The sequence below is a fragment of the Lipotes vexillifer genome, unplaced genomic scaffold (genome assembly GCF_000442215.2).
Source record: "Lipotes vexillifer unplaced genomic scaffold, Lipotes_vexillifer_v1.1 scaffold1129, whole genome shotgun sequence".
Taxonomy (NCBI): Eukaryota; Metazoa; Chordata; class Mammalia; order Artiodactyla; family Lipotidae; genus Lipotes; species Lipotes vexillifer.
The window spans coordinates 1,060,533-1,082,673 of NW_006789022.1; the positions used below are offsets into that span (position 1 = coordinate 1,060,533).

The following is a 22,141-nucleotide window of genomic DNA, read 5'->3' on the forward strand; positions in this document are numbered from 1 at the left end:
CAGCCAGATTGGGGAGGACGGGAAATTAAAAAGTGCTTCTGCGGCAACAACCACTGAGAAGCACCGAGCAGCACTTTTATCGACTAGGAAACTGTGATGAGTTCAGCCACCTGGCCTTTGAGGGCAAAGCAGGCCCGAGCCCTTCCCTGCGCAAGGCGGGCGGTCGAAGCCCGGCAGCCCTGGCTTTGCTCCAGACCCGGCTCGGGGTGACATCACCAAACTCCTCGGATCGGAGGAAGGGGGCCCCGAAATCCCCTAAAAACATTGTGAGTAATCGCCGGCCCCGCCCTCCAGGCGGGGCCCGAACTCGGGGACGAGCCGAGCCGCCCCGCCAGCCCCGGGAGCGGCCCCCAAGCTAGCAGCCTCTCGGTGCCCCGCGCAGCGCGCACTGGCTCCCGGTCCACAACAGCGCCAGCACGCACGGCCTCCCGGTCCTCCGCGCGGCGCTCACTCGCCCCTTACCCTCGCGAGGGGTGGCGGGGGCGGCGGCGGCGACCCAGAGCGCAAGCGCGGTCGGATTCCCGGCAGTGACGCGGCGGCGGGCGCGCGCAGCGCATTTCCGCCTCTGGCGAATGGCTGTGCTGTAGCGCGCGCCGCGGGCTCAGCTGCGACCCCGGCCCCGCCCCCGGGACCCCGGCCATGGACGGTGAGGGCGACCTCTGACCCCGCGGGGTGGCGGCGCTGGGGCCGCCGGGACCGCGGCGGGAGACCCTGCGTCGCCTTCCGACACTTCCTACGCCGATGGGCACTGCGCAGGGAGCGGCCGGCCGGATGGTGGCGCGGGGCGGGGTTGGGCGTTCGGGGGTCTGACTCAGTTTCCCCTCTGGGTGTGGGGTGTGGGGGGAGCGTTGACTCGGTTTCACCCCGGGGTCCGGGGGGGCAGTTCCGACTTAGTTTCCTCGTTAGGGGGGAATGTATCTGTCTCAGTTTCCTCTCGGGATGGGGGGTGAGGGTGCCCTCCCTTGGTTTAACTTATGAAAATAGAAAAGACCCTGACTCAGTTTCCCTGGTGGAGGGAGGCCCCCATCCCCGGCTTCCCTCAGGAAGCAGGTGCTTCTGGCTCCTTTACCCCTGCTCCTTAGTTTCCCTGCAGGTTCCAGGTGGCAGGCCCCGACTCCGTGTCGCTGTGGGGAAGCAGGCCTTCCCTGGTGAGGACAGGATGTGGGCTTGTGCTGACCCTTGTCTCCCTCTCCTTTCAGACCTCTTCCCCCTCATCTTCCCCGCGGGTAAGTGGGCCATCCTTTCTCAGTGGGTTGGGACGAGCTCCCCAGGGCCAGGGGCAATGGGGTCAGCCATCTGATGGGGGCTGGCCCGCGTGTCCCCCACAGAGCCGGCCCAGGCCTCCGGCCCCTACGTGGAGATCATCGAGCAGCCCAAGCAGCGGGGCATGCGCTTTCGCTACAAGTGTGAGGGCCGCTCAGCAGGCAGTATCCCAGGCGAGAGGAGCACAGATACCACCAAGACCCACCCTACCATCAAGGTCAGCACAGCACCCGGGTGGGGGACGTAGAGTCAGTATGGGAGGGACTTGCGTTCAGGCCCACACAGTCTGTGTCTGGGAGGTGGGTCTGGAATTTCTGAGCCTCTAGGGTTCTCTCTGTACTTTGGACAGATCAATGGCTACACGGGGCCAGGGACAGTCCGCATCTCCCTGGTGACCAAGGACCCCCCTCACCGGCCTCACCCCCATGAGCTTGTGGGGAAAGACTGCCGGGATGGCTTCTATGAGGCTGAGCTCTGCCCGGACCGCTGCATCCACAGGTGAGCTCGTCATGGGTGGCAGGGGTGGTGGTGAGACGGAAGGCGGAGAGGCGGGGCAGTTGTGTAGCTGTTACAGTGTTAACTCCTTTCTGGTGGGAGGGCAGAATTCCTCACTCCTTGCTCTGTCCCCAGCTCTGCAAGCAGATTCCTTTGTCTTGAAATTTTCTGTGTCTCCTCTCTCAAGCGGAGAGGAGCTCCTTGTGAGCTCCATGGAAAAGAAATGGGTCCCTGCTCACCTCTGAACCCCTAACCCCTGTGGCTGGAAGGGCGAGTCGCTCAGTGTCACATCTCTCATAGCGGGAAAGAAAACCACTGAACCACCGGTCTCCCCTGAAGCTTACATACTACTTGACAGAGGCAGGTCATAAATAAATATACAAATAACTAAACAAGATACTGTTAGGGAGTCACCATTTCAGTGATGAAAATAAAGCAGTAATAGTTTGGAAGAAGAGCCCGAGGTGGGGGAGGCGAAGGAGCCGGTCTCATTCCTTTGGATTGGGAGGTTAGAAGGGCCTCTCGCAGGTAAGACCTAAATGTGGGAAAGCAGAGAAGCACCGAAGGAACATGCCCAGCAGAATGAACGGGTGCAAAAGCCTTTGAAGTGGGAATGAGTTTCATGTGTTTGGAGAAGGGAAGGAAGCCCCTGTGGCAGAGGGTAGGGAGCCGGCAGGGACTGCAGCTGGGGCCAGGTGCCAGGGCACAGGGCCTTGTCAGCCAGAGTAGGGAGTGGCTTTCACGGTGGCATGGTTGGGGACCATTCAAGGGGCTTAAGCACGAAGTGCTCACCTGGCAAGTGGGTGGGGGAGAATGGGCAGAGTGGGCAAGGCAGGAGGGCCCATGCTCTTCTGGAGACAGTGGGACTGATGCCCGGGGGGGCCTCAGCTTCCAGAACCTGGGGATCCAGTGTGTAAAGAAGCGGGACCTGGAGCAGGCCATCAGTCAGCGCATCCAGACCAACAACAACCCCTTCCAAGGTGAGGGCGGCGGCGGCAAAGGCCTGGGCCTGCCTGGAGCACCTCCAGCCTCTGTCGCCCCCTGAGGCCACCTTCCCCTCATCTGTCCCTCGCTGGCCAAGACCCACAGTACAGATGGAATCTTGCTGTTTACCACTGGGGAAAGAGACCCGGAGAGGGAACATAGGGAACGTGGCATCCAGGGTCACAAGTGGAGTCAGTGATGGGTCTAGAACCTTCTCTTCCTCCTCTTCTAGGGCTCCTACCGTTTCACATGCCCTCCAACAGCCCTCCCAACCCAGAGCTCACCCCTGCACACACACGTCGCACTCCATCCCCCGCCCAGGCTCGCCTGACCATCTCTCTTTCTGGCAGTTCCCGTAGAGGAGCAGCGTGGGGACTACGACCTGAATGCTGTCCGGCTCTGCTTCCAGGTGACAGTGCGGGACCCGGCAGGCAGGCCCCTACGCCTGTCGCCTGCCCTCTCCCATCCCATCTTTGACAACCGTGAGTGGCCAGGGGACTGCAGGCAGGGAGGAGGGGTGGACCTGTGAGGAGGAAGTGGGGGCGGGCACGGGGGCCTGCAAAAGTTGCTCTGGCTTCGTCCGGTCGTCCAGCATATTCGTCGTCTCCTCTGTGCCCAGCACTGTGCAAAGAAGACCCAGAGCTGCCCTCGAGGTGCAGCTTCCAGGCTGGCAGGGAATCAGATGGGAGACAGGCATTTCCAATACATGATGAGAGGGTGGTATGCCCAGAACTGTGCTAATGACTCCAGGAAATGAACTCCCAGAAATGAGATAATGTTAGAGAGTAATAATTCAATGATGAAAGCTCATAGGAAGTTCACAGATGAATTGGGCTGACATAGATCAACTGCAGTCTTTAAGTAGCCAGCAGGATGAGTGAAAATAAAAGGCCTTTGGAGCCCCGAGGCCCAGAAACCAGGATGAACCGGGGGGTCAGGAGGGAAGGGTTCATTGCCAGGGTGGGTATGAATGGTCCTTGAAGATTACTTGGGTCAGGTGGAGAAAGAGGAGTTGTGATCCCCTTGGTTCCCATTGGACTGTGAGCTCCGTGAGGGCAGAGACATTTAGGTTTTGTGCGTGGTTATATTCTTCAGGCCTAGAACAAAGCTGGGGACAGGGTAGGTGCTAGTAGATAAATAGTTGCTGAATTGGTTGGGGTGAGGAGCCAGTGGGAATGGTCGGACCTTGGCTGCAGAGGTACAGTCAGCAAGCTCTAGACAGCCTTGGCTCTGGGCTGGGCAGGAGCCTTGCATTTCCTGCAAGGCAGCCCAGGAGACCTCTGGTGGTTCAGGGCTTCCTTCCTTATTCCCACACCCTCAGGCGCCCCCAACACTGCCGAGCTCAAGATCTGCCGAGTGAATCGGAACTCTGGGAGCTGCCTTGGGGGGGATGAGATCTTCCTGCTGTGTGACAAGGTGCAGAAAGGTACATACCCGGGAGGAGGGCTGTGCTCTTTGGATCAGGAGGTGAAGGGCAGGGCTGAGCAGACACGGGGTGAGTGTCAGGGGACTGGTGTAGACACTCCCCCAACACCTTGGGGACAGTAGGGTGATGTATGTCCAGAGATAAGTAGCAGCAATTGTAGGGGGCGGTGGGCTGGGTGAGCTGAGCACGGTGACCCACGAAGCCGCCCCATCTCTGGCAGAGGATATCGAGGTGTATTTCACGGGACCAGGCTGGGAGGCCCGAGGCTCCTTTTCACAAGCTGATGTGCACCGGCAAGTGGCCATTGTGTTCCGGACGCCCCCCTACGCGGACCCCAGCCTGCAGGCCCCTGTGCGCGTCTCCATGCAGCTGCGGCGGCCTTCCGATCGGGAGCTCAGCGAACCCATGGAATTCCAGTACTTGCCAGACACAGGTACCCAGCTGGGGAGGGTAGCAGCAGGACTGTTGGGCTTCAGCCAATGGGAGTGAGGCCAGGCCTGGATGTGGCAGCTGTAGGTGAGGGTCAGAAGCTGGAGTCGGGCGGGGATTTACACAGTAATCAGATTATCTTTCTTGCCTCATTTAATAGTAACGATACCCAAGACTTACTGAGCTCTTATTACAGGCATGGCCCTATTCCAGGCATATCAGCGAATTACCTGATTTTATTCTCTAATGAACCTTTTGAGGTGGGAGTGAGCATCTAACCTGCCTGAGTTCACATACTCAGTGAGTCGGCAGACCCAGACCTCATTTGAACCCAAGCCATCTGGCTCCAGGGTCCTGTTGCCACACCGAATCTCTCTTATCACTACCACACAGCCATGGTTTGGTCAAGGCTTTCGGGTATCTGATCAAATAGGAGCAGCCAGAGTGATCCTTTATTCAAAGTCCGTCATCCAGCCTGAGAGTGTTTCCTGCCCTGGGAACTGTCTAATAGAGTCTAGAAAACAACCCCCAAAACGGCCATCAGTTCATTCCACAAATAATCACTGAGTGTCCACTTGGTGCCAGGGCCTGTGCCAGGTAATCTGAATACAAAGATGAGTAAGACATGTTCCCTGCTCTTTGGAAGCTCAGGCACATGAGGAGGACACACATGCAAAACAGAGCCTTAAGTTACAGAGTAACGTGCGAAATGGAGGTGTGTGCAAAATACCGTGGGAGCTGGAGCCGGCTGCGTGGAGGAGTTGGCATTTAAGTTGGAGAAAGACCCAGAAGTGCATTTTCTAGGCAGGTGGCACAGCATCTGGAAGGGCACGGGTGTTGGAGGGTGCCCGGCACAGCACATCTGGGGACAGCTTCGAGGTGGGAGCTGATGTGGGCAGTGAGCAGGCCCCGGCAGGAGGGCTGGTTTTCTTTCTTTGTTTTGTTTTGTTTTTGGCTGTGCCACGTGGCATGTGGGATCTTAGTTCCCCGACCAGGGATCAAACCCTCGCCCCCTGCAGTGGAGGTGCAGAGTCTTAACCACTGGATTGCCAGGGAAGCCCCAGAAGGGCCTTGAAGGTTGGACTCTAGGCATTCATCCACGGTCACATCCTAAGGCAGTGGGGAGCCACCAAAGGTTTCTGAGCAGAGAAGTGACATGAGCAGATCTGGAAGCTCGCTTTGGCAGCAGCGTGCAGAGGATCTGAGATGGAGAGACTCGGGGTGGGGAGGCCATTTTGGAAGATGTTTTGGTCATCCTGGGAGAGAAGGTGCCATATGAACCTTGCAGAGGGAATGCAAAGCGATCTCACCTACTGCTGGCCTCCTCGGGGACTCTTAGCCTCACGGGCCCTTTGTGTACAGCACACAGCAAGCCCAGTCCCCCTCAGGACCAGTGTTCTAGCTGTTGCCTCTGCTTGGATTGCTCGGCCCCCAGATCTTCACGTGATGGGCTCACACCAGTGCTTCCCTGGACACCTTTAAACTAGATTTCTTGATCTTCTGGTGGTGTTACATCACCCTGTGCCTCTCCCTCAGAGCTCCTGTCACTTGTATGTGGTTGTGTCTTTGCCCCTCTGTCATTAGGATGTCAACTTTGGGAGCAGGAACCTTGTCTGCTTACTCAGGGCCATATCCCAGTGGCTCAAACGGAGCCTGGCATGCAGTAGGTGCTTGGTAAATATGTGTCTAGGGGCTGAATGGTAGGGAGTGAGAAAGAGGAAGATGCTGAGGATGTGTCCAAGGTTTGGGGACAGGGCAGAGAGGTAGGGAGGGAACACAGAAGGAGAAAGAACCAGAGCCAGGTGTTTGAGGTGAGATGGTGAGGTTGGCTTTGGACTGTTGGCGGCGAGTCCTTTGGGATTATCCAAGTGCAGCAGTAGTTAGAAAGTTCTGAAAGCTCCAGACTGAACTCTGAAACCATCAGAGAGAAGATTAAGAGTCTGTTGAAGTCTTAAACTGGTCTGTCATGCCTGGGCTGCCCCAGAGAGCAGAGGGCACAGTGTCAGGCCTGATCAAGGCTGGAGGGGAACAGGGATGTCAGCTGTGCCCCTGACTTGGGAGTACCCGTGTGGCCTTCAGAGGGCAGATTGAGCTAACAGAGGTCTTCTCACAAAACCATGGCATTCTTACAATTGTTTTGTTTTGTTTTGTTTTGGCGGCGTTGGGTCTTCGTTGCTGCGCGCGGGCTTTCTCTAGTTGGGGCGAGCAGGGGCTGCTCTTTTTTTGTGTGTGTGGTACACAGGCCTCTCACTGTTGTGGTCTCTCCCGTTGCGGAGTACAGGCTCCGGGCGCACAGCCTCAGTGGCCATGGCTCATGGTCCCAAGCCGCTCCGCGGCATGTGGGATCTTCCCGGACCAGGGCACGAACCCATGTCCCCTGCATCAGCAGGTGGACTCTCAACCACTGCGCCACCAGGGAAGCCCGGGGCTACTCTTCATTGCGGTGCGAGGGCTTCTTACTGTGGTGGCTTCTCTTGTTGTGGAGCACAGGCTCTAGGCACGCTGGCTTCAGTAGTTGTGGCACATGGGTTCAGTAGTTGTGGCTCACGGGCTCTAGAGCGCAGGCTCAGCAGTTGTGGGGCACGCACTTAGTTGCTCCGCAGCACGTGGGATCTTCCCAGACCTGGGATCAAACCCGTGTCCCCTGCATTGGCAGGCGGGTTCTTAACCCCTACGCCGCCAGGGAAGTCCCCATTCTTATAATTGTTGAGTGTCACAGAGTCACACAGCTCTTCTCATTGGCTGAGAAGGTTTGGAGAAAGGGTCTTCAGGAAGTTTGTCCCATCACCTACCTCCCAAGGTCCTTTGAGAGCTTTGGGGGTCCAGCTGGGGAGAGTAAGACCCGCTTTTCTCCATTACTTTCCCAGATGATCGTCACCGGATCGAGGAGAAACGCAAAAGGACGTATGAGACCTTTAAGAGCATCATGAAAAAGAGCCCTTTCAATGGTAAGAGGGGCAGTGGGAGAATTAGAGAGAAGGCGGGAGAAGGGGGACCTTGGGCGCCATGAACTGACCCAGCCTTTGCCTCACAGGACCCACCGACCACCGGCCTCCGACCCGGCGCATCGCTGTGCCTTCCCGCAGCTCAACTTCCGTCCCCAAGCCACGTAAGGATTTCCTTAAGGTTGCCCCACCAGAACTATAGGCTCAAATCTGTTCAGTGTGTGGTTTAGACCCATTCTGGGAGGGAGATGAGCAGTCAGTCTCAGCAGCAGACGTCTGAAGGCTGCTCTCTGTTGGGCTCCTGTTTCTCAGGGCCTGAGGCCTAGTTGCCTGTGTCACAGCCATCAGGGAAGCGGTGAAGATGCAGATTCCTGGGCCCCTAACAGACCTGTGGAATCAGAGGCTCTGGAGGTGTGGCCCAGGAACCGGCAACCTCTTGGGGATGAGAACCCCTATGCCAGTTAAACCCCATGTTGGAGACCTTGAGATACAGAAGTTTCAAAAATGCAGTCTCTGCCCTCAGCTCTCCATTGAAGTGGGACAACAAAAAAAATCACCTCTAAAGTAGCAAAACGTGGCTCAGAGAAGAATGATGACCCCCTGCTTCCTGGGTGTTGCTTGGGCCCAGGCCCACTTAGGGCTTGGTCTTTCAGCTGTACGATGAGGTTTCACCAGCTCTGAAAGGGTCCCTTCCTCTGAAAGGCTGTTTTTGGGAGTTTTGTGGGCTAGTGTAGACAGGGAAGGCTCCAAGGAGTTGAGGCTAGAACTGGACCTTACAGGCGAGGTCAGATTGGATTAAGAGGAGGGTGCTAGGGTGCTGGCCATGACACCACAGAGAAGGACTGATCCTAAGCAGTCTTGACAGCAGCTGGGGTCCAGAGGCTGGGGTGGGCCTCTGAGGCTTTCTCTGACCCCTGCCTCTCTGTTTCTCTTTCCAGCTCCCCAGCCCTATCCCTTTACACCATCTCTCAGCACCATCAACTTTGAGGAGTTCTCCCCCATGGTCTTTCCTTCTGGGCAGATCTCAAGCCAGACCTCGGCCTTGGCACCGGCCCCTGCCCTAGTCCTGGCCCAGGCCCCAGCCCCTGCCCCAGCCATGGCATCAGCCCTGGCCCAGGCCCCAGCCCCAGTCCTAGCCCCAGGCCTTGCTCAGGCTGTGACCCCACCTGCCCCCAAGACTAACCCGGCTGGGGAAGGGACACTGACAGAGGCTCTGCTGCAGCTGCAGTTTGATGCTGATGAAGACCTGGGGGCCCTGCTCGGCAATAGCACAGATCCAGCCGTGTTCACAGACCTGGCATCCGTCGACAACTCTGAGTTTCAGCAGCTACTGAACCAGGGTGTACCCATGGCCCCCCATACAGCTGAGCCCATGCTGATGGAGTACCCTGAGGCTATAACTCGTCTGGTGACAGGGTCCCAGAGGCCCCCTGACCCAGCTCCCACTCCCCTGGGAGCCTCTGGCCTCACCAACGGCCTCCTCTCAGGGGATGAAGACTTCTCCTCCATTGCGGACATGGACTTCTCAGCCCTTCTAAGTCAGATCAGCTCCTAAAGGGCAGGGACCTGCCCTGCCCTGCCCAGAGCACTGGGTTGCAAGGGATGGAAGCCCTCCCAAAGCAAGCACTTACGGATTCTGGGGGGGTTGTTCTCCAGCTGCCCCCTACTTCTTTGGGTGATGTCTTTCTGGGGAGGGGGGTGCATTTTATTCTTCTGTTGGCAGTAGTTATCTCTCTTTTTGGAGGTGCTTAAGCAGAAGCATTAACTTCTCTGGAAAGGGGAGAGCTGGGAAAACTCAAACTCTTCCTTCCCTTATCCTGATATTTAGCTCCAGTCTCTATAGGGAATTCTGGGGTCCCTCAACCCCACCCTCCAGCTTCTAGTACTCTCCTAGAGAGAGGGACAGGCTGGAGCTATGGCCTTTGAGGCCACAAAGCCTTATTACCAAGTGTCTGCCTCAAATCGTGGGTTCATTTACACCTTGAGCCAAAATAACGCCCCTGTTACCAGCCCCTGTGTGGTGCTGGCATTCTTTGTGCCTAACCACCAGCATTTGAGGGGCTGGCCTTCCTACCCTGCAGAGGGCTCTGCCAGCTCTTTCCTTGCTGGGCTGTGGTTGAAGGGAACTGGTGGGATAGCACTGGCCTTCTCCAGGATCCAGGGAGGTTCTGAGACTGCTCTGTTCCCCCTTTTCTCAAGTGCCTTAGTAGTAGGGCGAGTTGTTTGGAGGGTCAGGGGGAGAGCAGGCTGACTGCTCTCCAGTCAAAAGGCTCAGTTTTTAGTGAAGAATCAAAGCGTTTATAGACTATTGCTTTTTCTACTCTGAACTAATAAATTCATTGCCAAGCTGGCCAGAGATTTGCCTTCTTTCAGCAAACAGCACACTTTGCTAGTCATTTCAGGCTGGACGTTGGTGATACAGAGTTGGATGAATACGTTGCCATCCGGGAGCCTGCAGTCCGAGGATGCCTGTGGAAACCCCTGGATACCAGCCGGTGGATGAGAGCAGTCAGCCAGGGGATGGGAGTGGGTGGAGGTCCCAGCCTAGTGAGAGCCCGGTAGGGCCCAGCAGCTGTGGGGATGGAGCATTTTCAGGAAGGGTTTCACAGAGGCCACGCTAGCTTCAGGTCTTACATCAACAGAGGAGGGTGGATTTCGCAGAGAGACTAGCCAGCGTTTGTAGGTGAGCTGGGTAAGAGAGACGACGTTGAAAGGTTCGATGGGGTCAGTCTGTGAAAGATCAAGAAGGCGGGGCTAAGAGGTTTGGATTTCATCCCTTAAATGGATGAGGGAGTGTTTGCATCTGCTGGGGAAGGGGAGGTGCCAGGTAAAGGTCTATGCTTTGACACCCTGCCCTGGGAGCACGGAGGAAATCTTAAATCCGAAGCCGCCGTCCCACCACCGCGCGCGCCCAGAAGTCCTGAACAAAAACAAATCGACTTCCAGAGGGACTAGAACTGGACATACTTCCGGCATACTTACTGACGCACGCGCAGTAAAGCAGGGTCGCCAGAGGCCTTGGCCCGCTAGGGCCTGCCGTCGCTAGTGCGCATGCGCACGGATAGCAGTCTACAACGGGGACGCCAGGTAATGCGCTTCAGGAAGCCCCATCCTGAGGCCGGTGGCGTCGCAGGGTTTTGCGGGAGGGTAAAGGCAGGAGCAACCGGGTTTCAGTGGGACGTGCTGCAGATCTAGCGAGTCCCCTGGGAACACAGTAGGCCCAGGGTGCAGACTCCGATGGACGGTGTCTACGAGGAAAGATGCCAGCTGGCGGCGGAATGTTGGCGAACCGGAAAGCATCGAGCGAATCGTGCTTCGCTCCAGGCTCTTGGTCGGGGGGTAGGGTGTGAAGCAGGTGGGCCACTCTGGGACCAGGCCAAGCTGTACTTAAGCGCGAGGGGCGGAACCCGAGCATGCTGGCCAGGTCAGGACCCCGGCGAACCTGCCGGGGTGGGGTGGGGGGTGGGGTGGGCGGTGCTTGGGGAGGTGGGGCTTGATGGAGCAACGGCGCTGTAAATGGGGCGAGGGCGAGCGCCAGGAGGGACCTGGCAGGGTGAGAAGGCTAACCAGAGGAAACTGATGGCAGAGCTGCCCGCAGTGTGGCCAACCTGAGACCCAGAGGGGAATGAGCGAGCCCAGGTCCTCCAACCCAGGCTGTGCCTCGCTCTTCTTGGCCTTCCCACTGTCCTGAAGTGACATCCCGTGACCCCCAGAAGCCCTCTCACGGTCCTTCTCACACTCCCTGAGTGACCTCATCATGCTCATGGCTCACCAGTCCCAAATCCTTGTCTCCAGCCCAGACTTATCTATCCAGTGCGCCAGCGCACTGGACATCTCACACTGATATCCCTCAGGCCTCTCAAACTCTCCGTGTTCCAAAGAACCCCAGCCAGCCCCAGGCTGCCCTTCCCCCTCCCCGTCTCAGCCATGGCCTTACCATCCTTCAGGGGCTCCAGCCAGAAACCTGGCCACCACCGTGGATTCTGCATCTTCTCCCCTAGCAACTCGAGTCCACCTCCTCACTGGGTCCTGGCAAATGTGCCCAGTTCTCTCCATCTCCACTGCTGTCACCTAGTTTCAGCCACCACCTCTTCCACTGGGGCTGCTACTACAGTCTCCTCCTTGGCCTTGCCTTCCCTTTAGCCGAAGGGCTCTGACACCCAAATCATATCACCCTCCCTTTGAACATCTATCACACCAGAGCCTTCCACCCTGCACTGTGAGGGCTCCTCACAACAGTCCACCAGGTGAAAGCTGGGACACAGTGCTGGGAACTGCTAGTCCAGGAGCTCTAGTGCACCCATTCACAGCCCTTTCTGATTCAGCTCCAGCCTCCTTGACCCTGGGTCCCTACGTAGGCTGACTCCAGTCCAACAGGCCCCCCAGACTGGTTCTACCCAGGATCCCTTTGCCTTCTCTACCTGGTGAACAAGACACTGAGCCTTGATTTTATTTTTACGTTTTGGCCACACCTTGCGGCACGTGGGATCTTAGTTCCCCGACCAGGGATCGAATGTCCCCACATTGAGCCTTTAAAACTCAGCCCCAGGACTTCACTGCTGGTCCAGTGGTTTAAAACTCTATGTTCCCAGTGCAGGGGGCCTGGGTTCGATCCCTCGTCAGGGAACGAGATCCTGCATGCCGCAAGTAAAGATCCCACACACCAGAATGAAGATCCCGCGTGCCTCAACTAAGACCCAGGGCAGACAAATAAATAAAAGACAGACGAACCCGCAGCCCTCACATTACCTCCTCCATGAAGCTTGAGCCCCTGAAGCTCTGTTTCTCAGAGCCAAGCTCATCCTGCCAAAGCCTGAGTTTATGGACCCCAGGGCCTGAGTCTCAGCAGGACTGAACTAGGCATGTGATGCTGGGCAAGTCAGTGCCCTGTCTGGGCCTCAGATCCAGAAAACAGTTTAGACACGATTCAAGTTTGGACCTGCTGATGCCACTCACAGGAAAGGGCCCAGCCGGCTGAGGAACAAGGGGTCATGGGCTGGTGAGGAGAGAAGTGGGTCAAGGGCTGATTTCCTCTGGGACATGGAAACATCTCCCAGGCAACTAAGGCAGAGAAGCTACTACCTCTGGAATTGGGGCCTGCCAGATCTGGCCAGGTATCTGAGGCAGTGCCAGGCTTGGGGGCTCAGTGTCTACAGAGAGGAGAGCGGGGCCTGTACTGGGGACAGGGCCTTTAAAGAGGGCATGGGCAGGCGCCCCTTGGCCCCTAAGTGCCTTTCCTCTCCTGCCCAGAGGGGCTCTGCCTCTGATCTCAGCCCTGCAGGTCTGGTTCTAGGGCAGGGGCCTGGCTCCAACGATTAAGCAGAATAGGTACAGGGTGTGGCCACCTGCTTCCCAACAGACCAAATCAATGTTTGTGGCACAGAAGCCAAGGGTGGCCTAGCCTCAGAGAACCCCTCAGTTTGTGCCAGCCCAACCCTGAGCCACAGTCCCAGGAGCTTGGCCGGGGCCTGAGGGGGCAAAGCCCCTTCCCCCATCACGTCATGAACACCTGTGTGAACACAAATAACGGTGGCTTCTTTATTCCCTAAAGTCCCCTTTTCTCCACAGAATATTTACAAACGGGGATGGGGTAGAGGGGCAACTTCGCCACCAAAATGCCACCAAATAATGGGCCGGGGAGCGGGGGCAGTGCTAAGATGCGCCTCGCGCAGCAAGAGTCCCTGAGGAGGGCCCGGGGCCTGGTGTGGCCCAGGTGCCCCGAGCGAGCGACCGGGCAGTTCCAGCAGGTCCGCAGCCAGGCTGAGGCTGGACCCGACAGCTTCAGGCCAGGTCGCTGGTGGGGGAGCCCAGCTGCTTGGAGGCCAGGAGCAGGCGGGTGGCCGCGCTCTCGGACTCGGCCTGCAGCCGCCGGTTGTTGTGTCGCAGGCTCCGCACCTCCTCCTCCAGGGCCGCCCTGTCTGCCTTCTCCTGGGGGGAGGTGGAGCGAGGTGGGAGTCAGCATGACCAGCCCCTGGCCCCTCTCCTGGGGCAGCCCTGTGACTCCCCACGACCCACAGCCACGTGTCACCTTCTGCAGGTCATCCTGCAGCTTCCTGAGCATGGACTCCAGGTGAGAGACCTTCTCAGACAGGCTCCCGTGTTCTGGCCTGAGGACATGGGATTCAGGACTCAGTGAGACCAGGGCAGGGGGCGGCACCATGGGCTGGTTCCCAGACCCACCCGCCTGAGAGGGGCCCAACCCCTGTCTTCTGACTTGGGTGTACATTACAGCAGAGCCCTGGCACAGAGCTTCACTCCAGTGGGTGGGCACGAACACTGGGCATAGGGTGAAGGGGTAGGTCGGATGTGAGGCTTACTCAGCGTCAGATTTTGGAGTTCCCTTGGCATCTCTGCTCTCTGGGATGGGCGGCCCTGTGGCGACAGAGGGACCGTCTGGGCAGGGAGGTAAAGGGAGAAAGCACCACCCTGGCCCCGCCCGCAGCGCCCTGGTGGCCTCACCCTCCCGGGAGAGCGACTCCAGGATGGTGTTGCAGGTGGAGGCGATCTCTGAGATGGACTGCCACTCATCTTCCAGGGTCTCGCTGCCCGCCTCTGACATGACTGTGGGCACCGGAGCTGGGCTCAGCTAGGGAAGCGCAGGCCACGCCTCCTCCCGCCCTGCTCCTAGACCCCCACCTTGCTCCAGACTCACTTTTGCTGATGGAGTTCCTCAGAGACAAGGTTCGTGGCAAGAAGGAGGCCCTCAGTTCCGGGGCTGGGTCACCCCTGTCCTCACAGCCACTGGGGCTGCCTGGCCCGTCCTGGGGGGCAGAAGTGGGTATAGAGGCAGTGATGCCCACCATCACCACGGTGCCCACCCCTGCTCGTTGGGCTCCAGAGCGTTGCGTCTGCTCACCTGGATGGGGGGTGTCTCCCTGCCAGCACTGGGTGCTGCCGGCTTAGCCGTGGTGGCAAGGAGGAGGTCCGGGGTGGTGTTGGGCAGGACTGGGGCCTCGTCGGACAGGGAGCTGGGGAGAGCAGGGACGGCTCAGCACTGCAAGCTGCCCCCACCCATAGACCCTGCTTGCAGAGGCCTTCCCGTCCAGCCTCATGGGCTAGAGGAGAGGGAAGGCCAAGAGGGCGCACCTGCAGGGTGACGGAGGGTTCTGGCTGTGCAGGAACTCGGTCCTCTCCTCGGCCAGGTCCCCGGGCCCTGGAGGACCACTGCCATCGTTCAGGCACACTTGCAGCAGCTGCTTCGTGGTGGGCAGTAGGGCCACTGCTGGGGCCTCATCCTGCACCGGCTCGGGAGCCCCCCGCCGGCTGGGCTCCTGCAGAGACAGCACGTACAGCTCCGAAAAGCTCCTGGGGAGAGGAAGGAGTAGGTCAGGCAGGAACAGCAGCATCACCAGCCCCTCCCAGCTGTGCCCGAGGCTCGCTTCCAGGAGGAGGAGAGCTCTCCAAACTCTCTGACAACACTGAAAAATATGTGCCTGGCTACTGGCCATTTGTCCAGACCTCAGTTCAAATCGCAGTGCTGCCCTTGTGAATCCTAAGCAAATCGCGCTGAATGTCAGTTTCTCCATCTGTGAAATGGGGATAATAGTACTGATCTCCTAGTTTGCTGTGAGGATTTAAATAACGTGGGAAAACCACTTAGCATAGAAATCCAAAAAGTACTGCCTGGGGGCAAATCCAGCCTCTGCCTTTGTCTTTTCTTTTTTAGCAGATGTGCCTGTTTTTGTACTACTGAAAGCTAAGATTGGCTTTTACAGTCTTAAACAGTTGAAAGAAATAAAAAGAATATTTTATGCCATGTGAAAGTCACGTAAAATTCACGTTTCAGGGTCCATAAATAGTTTTCATGGCACGAGGCCATACTCATCATTTAAATGTCATCTCTGGATGCTTTTGTGCTACCGTGAGGGAGCCGAGTGGCTGCAGCAGAGACCAGATAGCCCAGAAAACCTGAAATATTTACTATCTGGCTCTGTACATAAAAAGTCCGCATATCCCTGGTTTAATGCAATAAGTAACCAATAGTGTGTAGAAGGTGTCTGTGAGAAATATAGCGGCGGCTGCTCTTGGATCTTTTGGGCGGTGAAGACGCGAGCTTAATAGTCTTCATTCTACCCATAAGGATAGTGCAGTTCAGAGAGATTAAGAGACGCGGGATTCTCTCAAGAAGGAAAGGCCTCCACGCGAGATTCCTGTCGCTAATGGCCACACGGGAGGCACGGGCTAGGCGGTGACCAGCTGCCCGGTCCTCCCACCTCCCTGCGTCCCGACGTCCTGACCTGCGGGGCCGGCCGCTCTCGTCGGGGGTCAGGACGGTGACGCAGACCTTGGGCGCCGAGCGCAGCAGCCGGGCAGCGGCCTCGGGGCCGAGACTGGGCAGCGTCTGGCCGCACACGCGCAGCAGGCGCGCCCCGGGCCGCAGCCCCGTCGTCTCCGCGAACGTGAAGCGCTCCACGTGCGTGACGAAGCCCTCAGCGTCCACCTCGAAGCCCAGGCGGCCTTGGCCGTCGCGGGGCAGCGCCAGCTCGCGGGTCTCGCAGCCGCGGCTCACCAGCTGGGGCGGAGCGGGGCGGGGCGTGAGCGGGGCTAACGGAGGAGGGACCGCCCCAGCGCCAGACCCGGGGACCGTCCCAGGTCACATGGGCCCTTCCACACGCCCGAGGAGGGCATTAGCCACCCACCCCGCAAAAGAGGGCCTGGGGACCCCCAGTTCCAGCCCTGCCAGGCTCCCGGTGTGCCCCAGCACCCCGACTTCCCCCTTCGCAGGAGAGGCGGCGGGAACGAGGGGCTCCAAAGCAGGCTCCTTCCCCGCCGCGCGCGCACGCAGGGACCTTGCACCCCAACCTTACTCCCGCGCCTCACCTGCAGGCGCGTCACGACCTCGCCAACGGCTTGGCCGGGGGGCCCGTCGAACCGCAGCATGATCGCCTCCCCGCGGCCGTGGTACAGGTCGAGCTCCTGCTCGGAGAACGTCCAGGCCAGCACGTCGCGACAAGCGCAGTTGAAGACTACGCGGCCGTCGCGCGGCGCCACCAGCACCAGCGCCTCGGCCGAGATGCCCAGCAGGCATGGCACCTCTGCGCTGTCAGGGCCGCCCGCCTCGGCTCCGGTCGCGCCCCGCGCCCCGGGCGCCGCGCGTACGCCCCACACCAGCGCCCCTGCCGCCTGCAGCTCAGCGCCCGGGCCCCGGGGGGACGCCCGCCGCCTCCCGCCCAGGGAAGGCAGGCCGAAACGGGAAGCCGAGTCCAGCGACGTGGTGGTCACCTCGTTGGTGGCCAGGTCCTGCAGATACTGCTGGCGCGTGCGCGTGGCCATGGCGTGGAACTGGCGTGCATGGCCCGCCGCCTGCTCGCCATTGAGCGCCTTGGCCAACAGGAGGGCCCGGAAGTCGGCGTTGGCCGCAAAGGGACCTCCGCCAGGGGGCAGAGCTGGCCCAAAGGCCGGGGTGTCCTGGGTGCGGCTCACAGCCACCCTATGGGGAAGGAGGCGGTAGTCAGGGGCAAAGGGAGGGCCCAGGAAGACCTACCCTTGGCAGAACTGGAACTCTGGGGGCCCACCTGTAGGAGGTGTGCGGAGTGCAGGGCGCGTGGGCCCGCACGACTAGGAATACGTGCTGGAAGTGCGAGCGTATGGTGGTGGGGCAGAAGGGCTTGCTGCCGGGTTCCTGGAACACGATGGTCACAATGTTGTTGCCAATGTGGCGCTTCCGCAGGAGCTGGGGGTTAGAAGGTGGAGGATGTGAGTGAGACCTAAGAGCCTGGGCACCAGTGGCTCCCCCCACCTGCCCCTGGTGAAGGCCTGGGGTGTTTGTCTTTGGGGAGGGACACTAGCCTGGAGAGTAGTTAGGGGTCAGCAGAGTTCAGACCAAGGTTCAAACACTGCCACCCACAAAGCACCCCTCCATGGTCCCCAGAAGCCCATAGTCAGCCCCCATCCCCAGGGCCCCCTCACACCTGCTGCTGGTTATTGGGGGTGTAAGGCAGCATCGTGGACACGTGGAACATGATCTCATGGTCCTGGTACGTGGTGTAGAGGGAGTGCGTGCCCGTGGAATCCGCTGTGGCCAGGAAATTGGGGACACCGAGGGAGAGCAAGGGAAATCTGGACGGCTTGAACCTGCCATCCTGCTTGCAGTCTGGAGCCTCTGTACCCCCAGCCAGCAGGTGGACAACCCCTTTCCGCCACCAGCCAAGGTCCAGGCCATGAGCTCCAAGGGTCTCAGCCTTGGCTGCTCCCCTTCCCCTCCCCCCACAGGATCCAGCCTCCAGCCTGGGATTGGGATGGGGGGATGCTGAGATAGAATGAAGACAGAAATGAGAAATGGCCTGCTAACAGGGAGTCGGGGGCGGATGTCCCAGGAGAAGACAGATGTTGGCCCAGGCACCAGCATGTGTGGAGCAGCTGAGAGAGTGGAAGGCAGGCAGGAGGTGCTGGATAAAAACACCTTTCAGGGGCCCTGGGACCTTTCCAACCAGGGAGGCAGTCTGGGCTGGTGGAATATGAGTGTTTGATGGCGAGGGTGGTGCCTACAATCCCCCTTGACCCAGCTCAGGCAGTAGGGCACCGGGGCCTTGGGGGATAGTCCCAGCCCCTCCTCCCAGCCATGGCTTGGCCTTTGCAGCCCCAGACCCACGTCCTCAGCCTACCCAAAGGACTCTCCACCCCCGGCCCCAGACCCAGGACAAGATGGGACAGAAAAGTGAGCAGGCAGCTGGTTTTCACCAAGGCAGCCTGCCCCTCAGCATGGGTCTGCCCCCACCCCGGGGCCCCTGGGCCTCACTTTTGGTGTCCAGCTGGGCCCTGTAGCTCTCAAAGCCTTTGAGCCGCACCACGTCACCCAGCAGGGTGAGGAACTGCATGAAGGAGGGTCCTGCGTCCTGGTTGTTATACATCTCCTCCTCCGAGCCCTGGCCCGCCCGGCAGTACAGGATGCCCACCTTGCGCTGGAAGCTCAGCTGCGGGGGAGGGCACAGGCAGAAGGCACAGGCCTCAGTCACCCAGCAGCACCCCTGGGCCTTGGGGAATGGACCGGAACATTGGCCTGGGGACAGAACTGCCTCCGTGTGTGGCCTGAGCTCTGCCCTCTCTAAGCCACTTCTGTGTCCTCGCTTATCAAGTGGGTTCTGTCTCTCCTGCTCCCAGCGCTCAGGAAGGCAGAGGAGATCAAGGTGAGAAGGAACCGGGAGGGGGCTGGTTGTCATATGACCGTAGAGGACGTGATTCACGGAAAGGACCCTGCATAGAGTGTGCTCGATCCCAATTAATAGCCACATTGTCATCCTCCTTATCTCAAGGCCAGCCTGTCCTCCCCTCCCTCAAATGCCAGGCACCCTGAGCCCAGCCTCTGGAGGCCTGGAGCCCTGCATCACCTCTGCTTACTCTCTGCTCCCGGCTCCTGTGGCTCCTTTGCATCTGGGGTTAACTATGCACAGCTCAGGGTGCTCTGCCACCACGCAAACAAGCCCAGGGCCCCTCCAGCCCTGGCCTCCCGTCTTCATGCTAAGCGCGTCTACACCCACAGTCCCCACTTTCATTTCATCCCTCCTCACACTACAGCCCCACTTCCACCCCAGCTCCTAAACCCCAAGCCCCTCTTACGGCCACGGCCACGGCCTCATCCTGGCACCCTCTCACCTTAGTTGGCACTTGGGACAACTGGAACTTCACTCTGCCTGACACCCCAGGGACCTCACCCTCTCATGTCTGGGCCTCTTCCCCACCCACGCTCTTCACCTTCAGTGGCCACAGCAGCCATCTCCATGGAATGATACCCCCAACTCTGCCTCCAGCCCAGACCCCTCTCCCGAGCTCCAGCTGCCCAGATGTCCTTCCAGCCCCTGGCACCTCACCTCCTCACTATGACTCCCCCCCCACCCCACTCGTCTTCCAGGGTCCCTGCCTCCAAAAACTACCGCTCCCAGCGGCCGAGAAGCAGGGCAATCTCACAACACCCCCACCGTTCCAGTCGGCCACGAAGGCTATCCACTCTGTCCCTAGACTGTCACCTCCTCTTCACTTCTGCCATCATCACCACCACGTCTGGCTAGGATGACTGCGACAGCCTTCAGCGTGGCCTCCAGTCTAGCCCCCACACTGCAGCCAGAGGGTTGCTCAACCTCTCAGATCTTCCACAGCTGCACGGTGCCCTCAGGACCAAAGGCCGGCCTTTCCCACCCCTTACCCCCAAGCCCTACTCCAGTCATGCTGAACTGCCCACAGGACCCTGACGTGACAGTTTTTAGTCTCTAAGCTTCACCCAAGTTGTTCCTTCTGTCCAGAAAATGTCTGCTCTTCCTGGTTTGGGCTCTTGCATTTCCTCCGTGATGCTGAACCAAGGAAGGGCTGTCAGCTACCTTGGTGCCCCACAGAGCCCTCAACATTGCCCTGCCCCTGTTATCCTGCTCCATCATTATCCATGATTCTCTGCAGTCTCTCTCCCACACCTGTCTGTGAGCTACTCAAGGACAGCATCTGGTCTAGACAGGTCTCCAGCATCCAGTCTGGAGCCTGGTACCAAGGTATGAGGAAATGTTTGTTGAATGACTAACAGACTGAATGACAGAGGAGGAGAATCGGGGCCAATAGGCAGCTTTCAGCACAGGGTAGGGAAGGACCTTCAGCGGGCTTGAGTGGTCCCACAGTGGAATGGGCAGCCCCAGGAAGGAGTGAGCACCCCAGACTGGCAGGAGACCAAGCAGGGCGTTGCAGGGCAAACTGACAGGGAAGGAGAGGGACTTGCAGGAAGAGGGGGTGGCAGTCAGATCAGCGCTCCTCAGCTGAAATGCACATAGGAATTACCTTGGGATCTTCTTAAAGTGTGGGCTCTGAGATTCAGTAGGTCTGGGGTGGAGCCTGAGAATCTGCATTTCTAACAAGCTCCCAGATGATACAGATATTGCTGGTCTACAGACCTTACTTTGAGGGGCAAGGCTCCAGATGACCTCTGATGCCCTCTTTTTGAAAAGGCAGCTCTCCTGGGGTCCCCGTCCAGGCCAGGATCAGGGTCAAGGCTAGGTGGCTAGGAGCTGGGCAGGCTGGGTTCAGACCAGGTCTAGCTGTAGGGCAGGGCTGTCCCACCCACTTACCACTTGCTCGTCCAGCGTAAGCAGCGTACGGGGCACCTTCGGTGAAGCTGACCCCAGGCGCAGGCAGGTCAGGCTCAGCCGTGATGCCACGTGCTCTAGAAGCTTCCTCGGGGACAGGCCTCTCGGGGGCCCTGGAGGCAGCGCGTCCTCCGAGATGGTGCCGCGGAGGGTCCGGAGCTAAGGAGGGGATACAGGGGCGCTCAGGATACATGCAGGCCGTTCAGAAGGCAATCCGCGGTCTCATTCCCATGACCTCGGCCTACCTGCGTGGTCCGCACGATGATGCGGTAGCTGTGCAGAGAGCCCCCTCCGCTGCTCTCCTTCTCCTCCCGCCGCAGGCTCACTGCCACCGGGCCCAGCACCTCGTCCAGTCCGAAGAAGTTCTGGTGTTCTGGGGGAAGCAGGCGGCGCATGAGCAGATCCTCCCCCTGAGCAGTCCCACCCTCGCTCGACCACGTCCGTCAAAGTCCCCGCTCCAGGTCCCACCACAACACTAGTTCAGATCCTAGATTAAGTCCAGTCCCCTCGTCAGCCCTGCCCACGTTCTACCAACCCAGATCCTGACTCCTGTCGGCACCTATACACTTGGCCCTAGGCCTCACCCCTTCTGCAGCCTCACCGATGATATATCTTGCCCCAGACTCAGGCGGGCCATGCCTGCCTGCTCCAAAGCCTAGATCCTGCATGGCCTCGCCCACCATGCCCATATTCTTCCCCAGGGTGTCTGGGGCCCTCCCTTGTGGGCACTGGATGAGAACAAGGTTCCCGGGTGCAGGGGTTCAGTTTTCACCTCACAGAAATGTCCATAAGGAAACTCTCCCCAGCCGTGAGGAGCAAAAGGATGAACCAGATGGGGGCAGCGGAGCGTGCCTGGCTGGGTGGAGGCTGGGCTTGGTCTTAGGGAGGTGGTTAAAGCTGGGCAGCCTCGGCCCAGAGACAGAGCCTGACCCGTCACGTGGCCAGGGACTTGGCAGGGAAAGGACAGCTCACCGCAGGTGACAGGGACCTCGGCCCCTCCCCAGCGGCCCTCCCCTCACCTTTGCCGTAGAAATACTTGCGGTAGTAGCCAGCGCCCAGGTCTGCGTGCTCCAGGCTGTAGGCCGAGGTTCGCTTCTGTGGCTCCTCCAGGACGGACACGGCCGCGTTGGGCAGTGAGGGGGGCACAGGTGGAGACACCAGTCCACCCAGTCCCAGCTCGCCCTCACCCCCGAGCTCACTCACGAAGCCAGGCGCCTCAAGCAGCAGGTCGGAGCCCGCAGTCTGGTCCTGAGACGAGGCGGGTGTCCCAGAGCCCGCCTCTGCGTGGCCCCCCGTCCCCCGGGGCCTCGGAGCCCAGTCAAAGAGCAGGCTCTGCACGTCATAGTGGGCGAACCAGCGGGGCTCGGGCACGGGCGGGAACTCGGGCTCTGGCTCCTCAACCGGCAGCCCCAGCAGCGCCAGCGGGTCGGAGAAGAAGCGGGCGGGGGGCGCGGCGGGGCGGCCGGTCTCCTCGTGGCTGTGGGCGCGGGCGCGAGGGCTGGCCGGTGTCGGGGGCCGGGCCTCGCCCGCATCGCTGC

At 59.5% G+C, this 22,141-nt stretch overlaps 2 protein-coding genes across 6 annotated transcripts in view; one reads left to right on the forward strand and one right to left on the reverse strand.

The window, feature by feature from the left end:
• Positions 1–498: 498 nt before the first annotated feature.
• RELA (RELA proto-oncogene, NF-kB subunit) lies at positions 499–9,898 on the forward strand. Of its 5 annotated transcripts, XM_007461993.1 has the most exons (12): positions 499–646; positions 1,200–1,226; positions 1,329–1,480; positions 1,613–1,761; positions 2,647–2,738; positions 3,093–3,224; positions 4,064–4,168; positions 4,389–4,601; positions 7,465–7,545; positions 7,632–7,706; positions 8,481–8,659; positions 8,966–9,898. In XM_007461993.1, the coding sequence occupies exons 1-12, from the start codon at positions 640–642 to the stop codon at positions 9,095–9,097; spliced, it is 1,344 nt and encodes a 447-aa protein (XP_007462055.1). In that variant the 5' UTR covers positions 499–639; the 3' UTR covers positions 9,098–9,898. The 5 variants fall into 5 exon arrangements, with proteins under 5 accessions (XP_007462055.1, XP_007462052.1, XP_007462054.1 ...); XM_007461990.1 differs by having other exon boundaries at positions 8,481–9,898; XM_007461992.1 differs by lacking the exon at positions 8,481–8,659 and having other exon boundaries at positions 8,679–9,898.
• Positions 9,899–13,323: 3,425 nt separating this feature from the next.
• SIPA1 (signal-induced proliferation-associated 1) overlaps positions 13,324–22,141 on the reverse strand; it is a 9,116-nt gene continuing 298 nt past the window's right edge. The window contains exons 2-16 of the mRNA XM_007461994.1: positions 21,623–22,141; positions 20,849–20,976; positions 20,586–20,762; positions 18,281–18,455; positions 17,454–17,557; positions 17,058–17,215; positions 16,363–16,972; positions 15,780–16,054; positions 14,629–14,847; positions 14,399–14,510; positions 14,195–14,303; positions 14,002–14,103; positions 13,860–13,914; positions 13,571–13,649; positions 13,324–13,470 (exon numbers count right to left, since the gene is read on the reverse strand). Of these exons, the coding sequence (XP_007462056.1) occupies positions 13,324–13,470; positions 13,571–13,649; positions 13,860–13,914; positions 14,002–14,103; positions 14,195–14,303; positions 14,399–14,510; positions 14,629–14,847; positions 15,780–16,054; positions 16,363–16,972; positions 17,058–17,215; positions 17,454–17,557; positions 18,281–18,455; positions 20,586–20,762; positions 20,849–20,976; positions 21,623–22,141 (2,969 nt within the window). The remainder of the gene's footprint in view (positions 13,471–13,570; positions 13,650–13,859; positions 13,915–14,001; positions 14,104–14,194; positions 14,304–14,398; positions 14,511–14,628; positions 14,848–15,779; positions 16,055–16,362; positions 16,973–17,057; positions 17,216–17,453; positions 17,558–18,280; positions 18,456–20,585; positions 20,763–20,848; positions 20,977–21,622) is intronic.

Excerpts from the sequence above, each read along its gene's own strand:
- RELA (XM_007461989.1), top strand. The coding sequence starts at position 1,160 with ATGTGGGCTTGTGCTGACCCTTGTCTCCCTCTCCTTTCAGACCTCTTC. Across the intron at positions 1,481-1,612 it reads AGACCCACCCTACCATCAAG|ATCAATGGCTACACGGGGCC; the intron begins GTCAGCACAGCA and ends TACTTTGGACAG. Across the intron at positions 2,739-3,092 it reads CAACAACAACCCCTTCCAAG|TTCCCGTAGAGGAGCAGCGT; the intron begins GTGAGGGCGGCG and ends TCTTTCTGGCAG.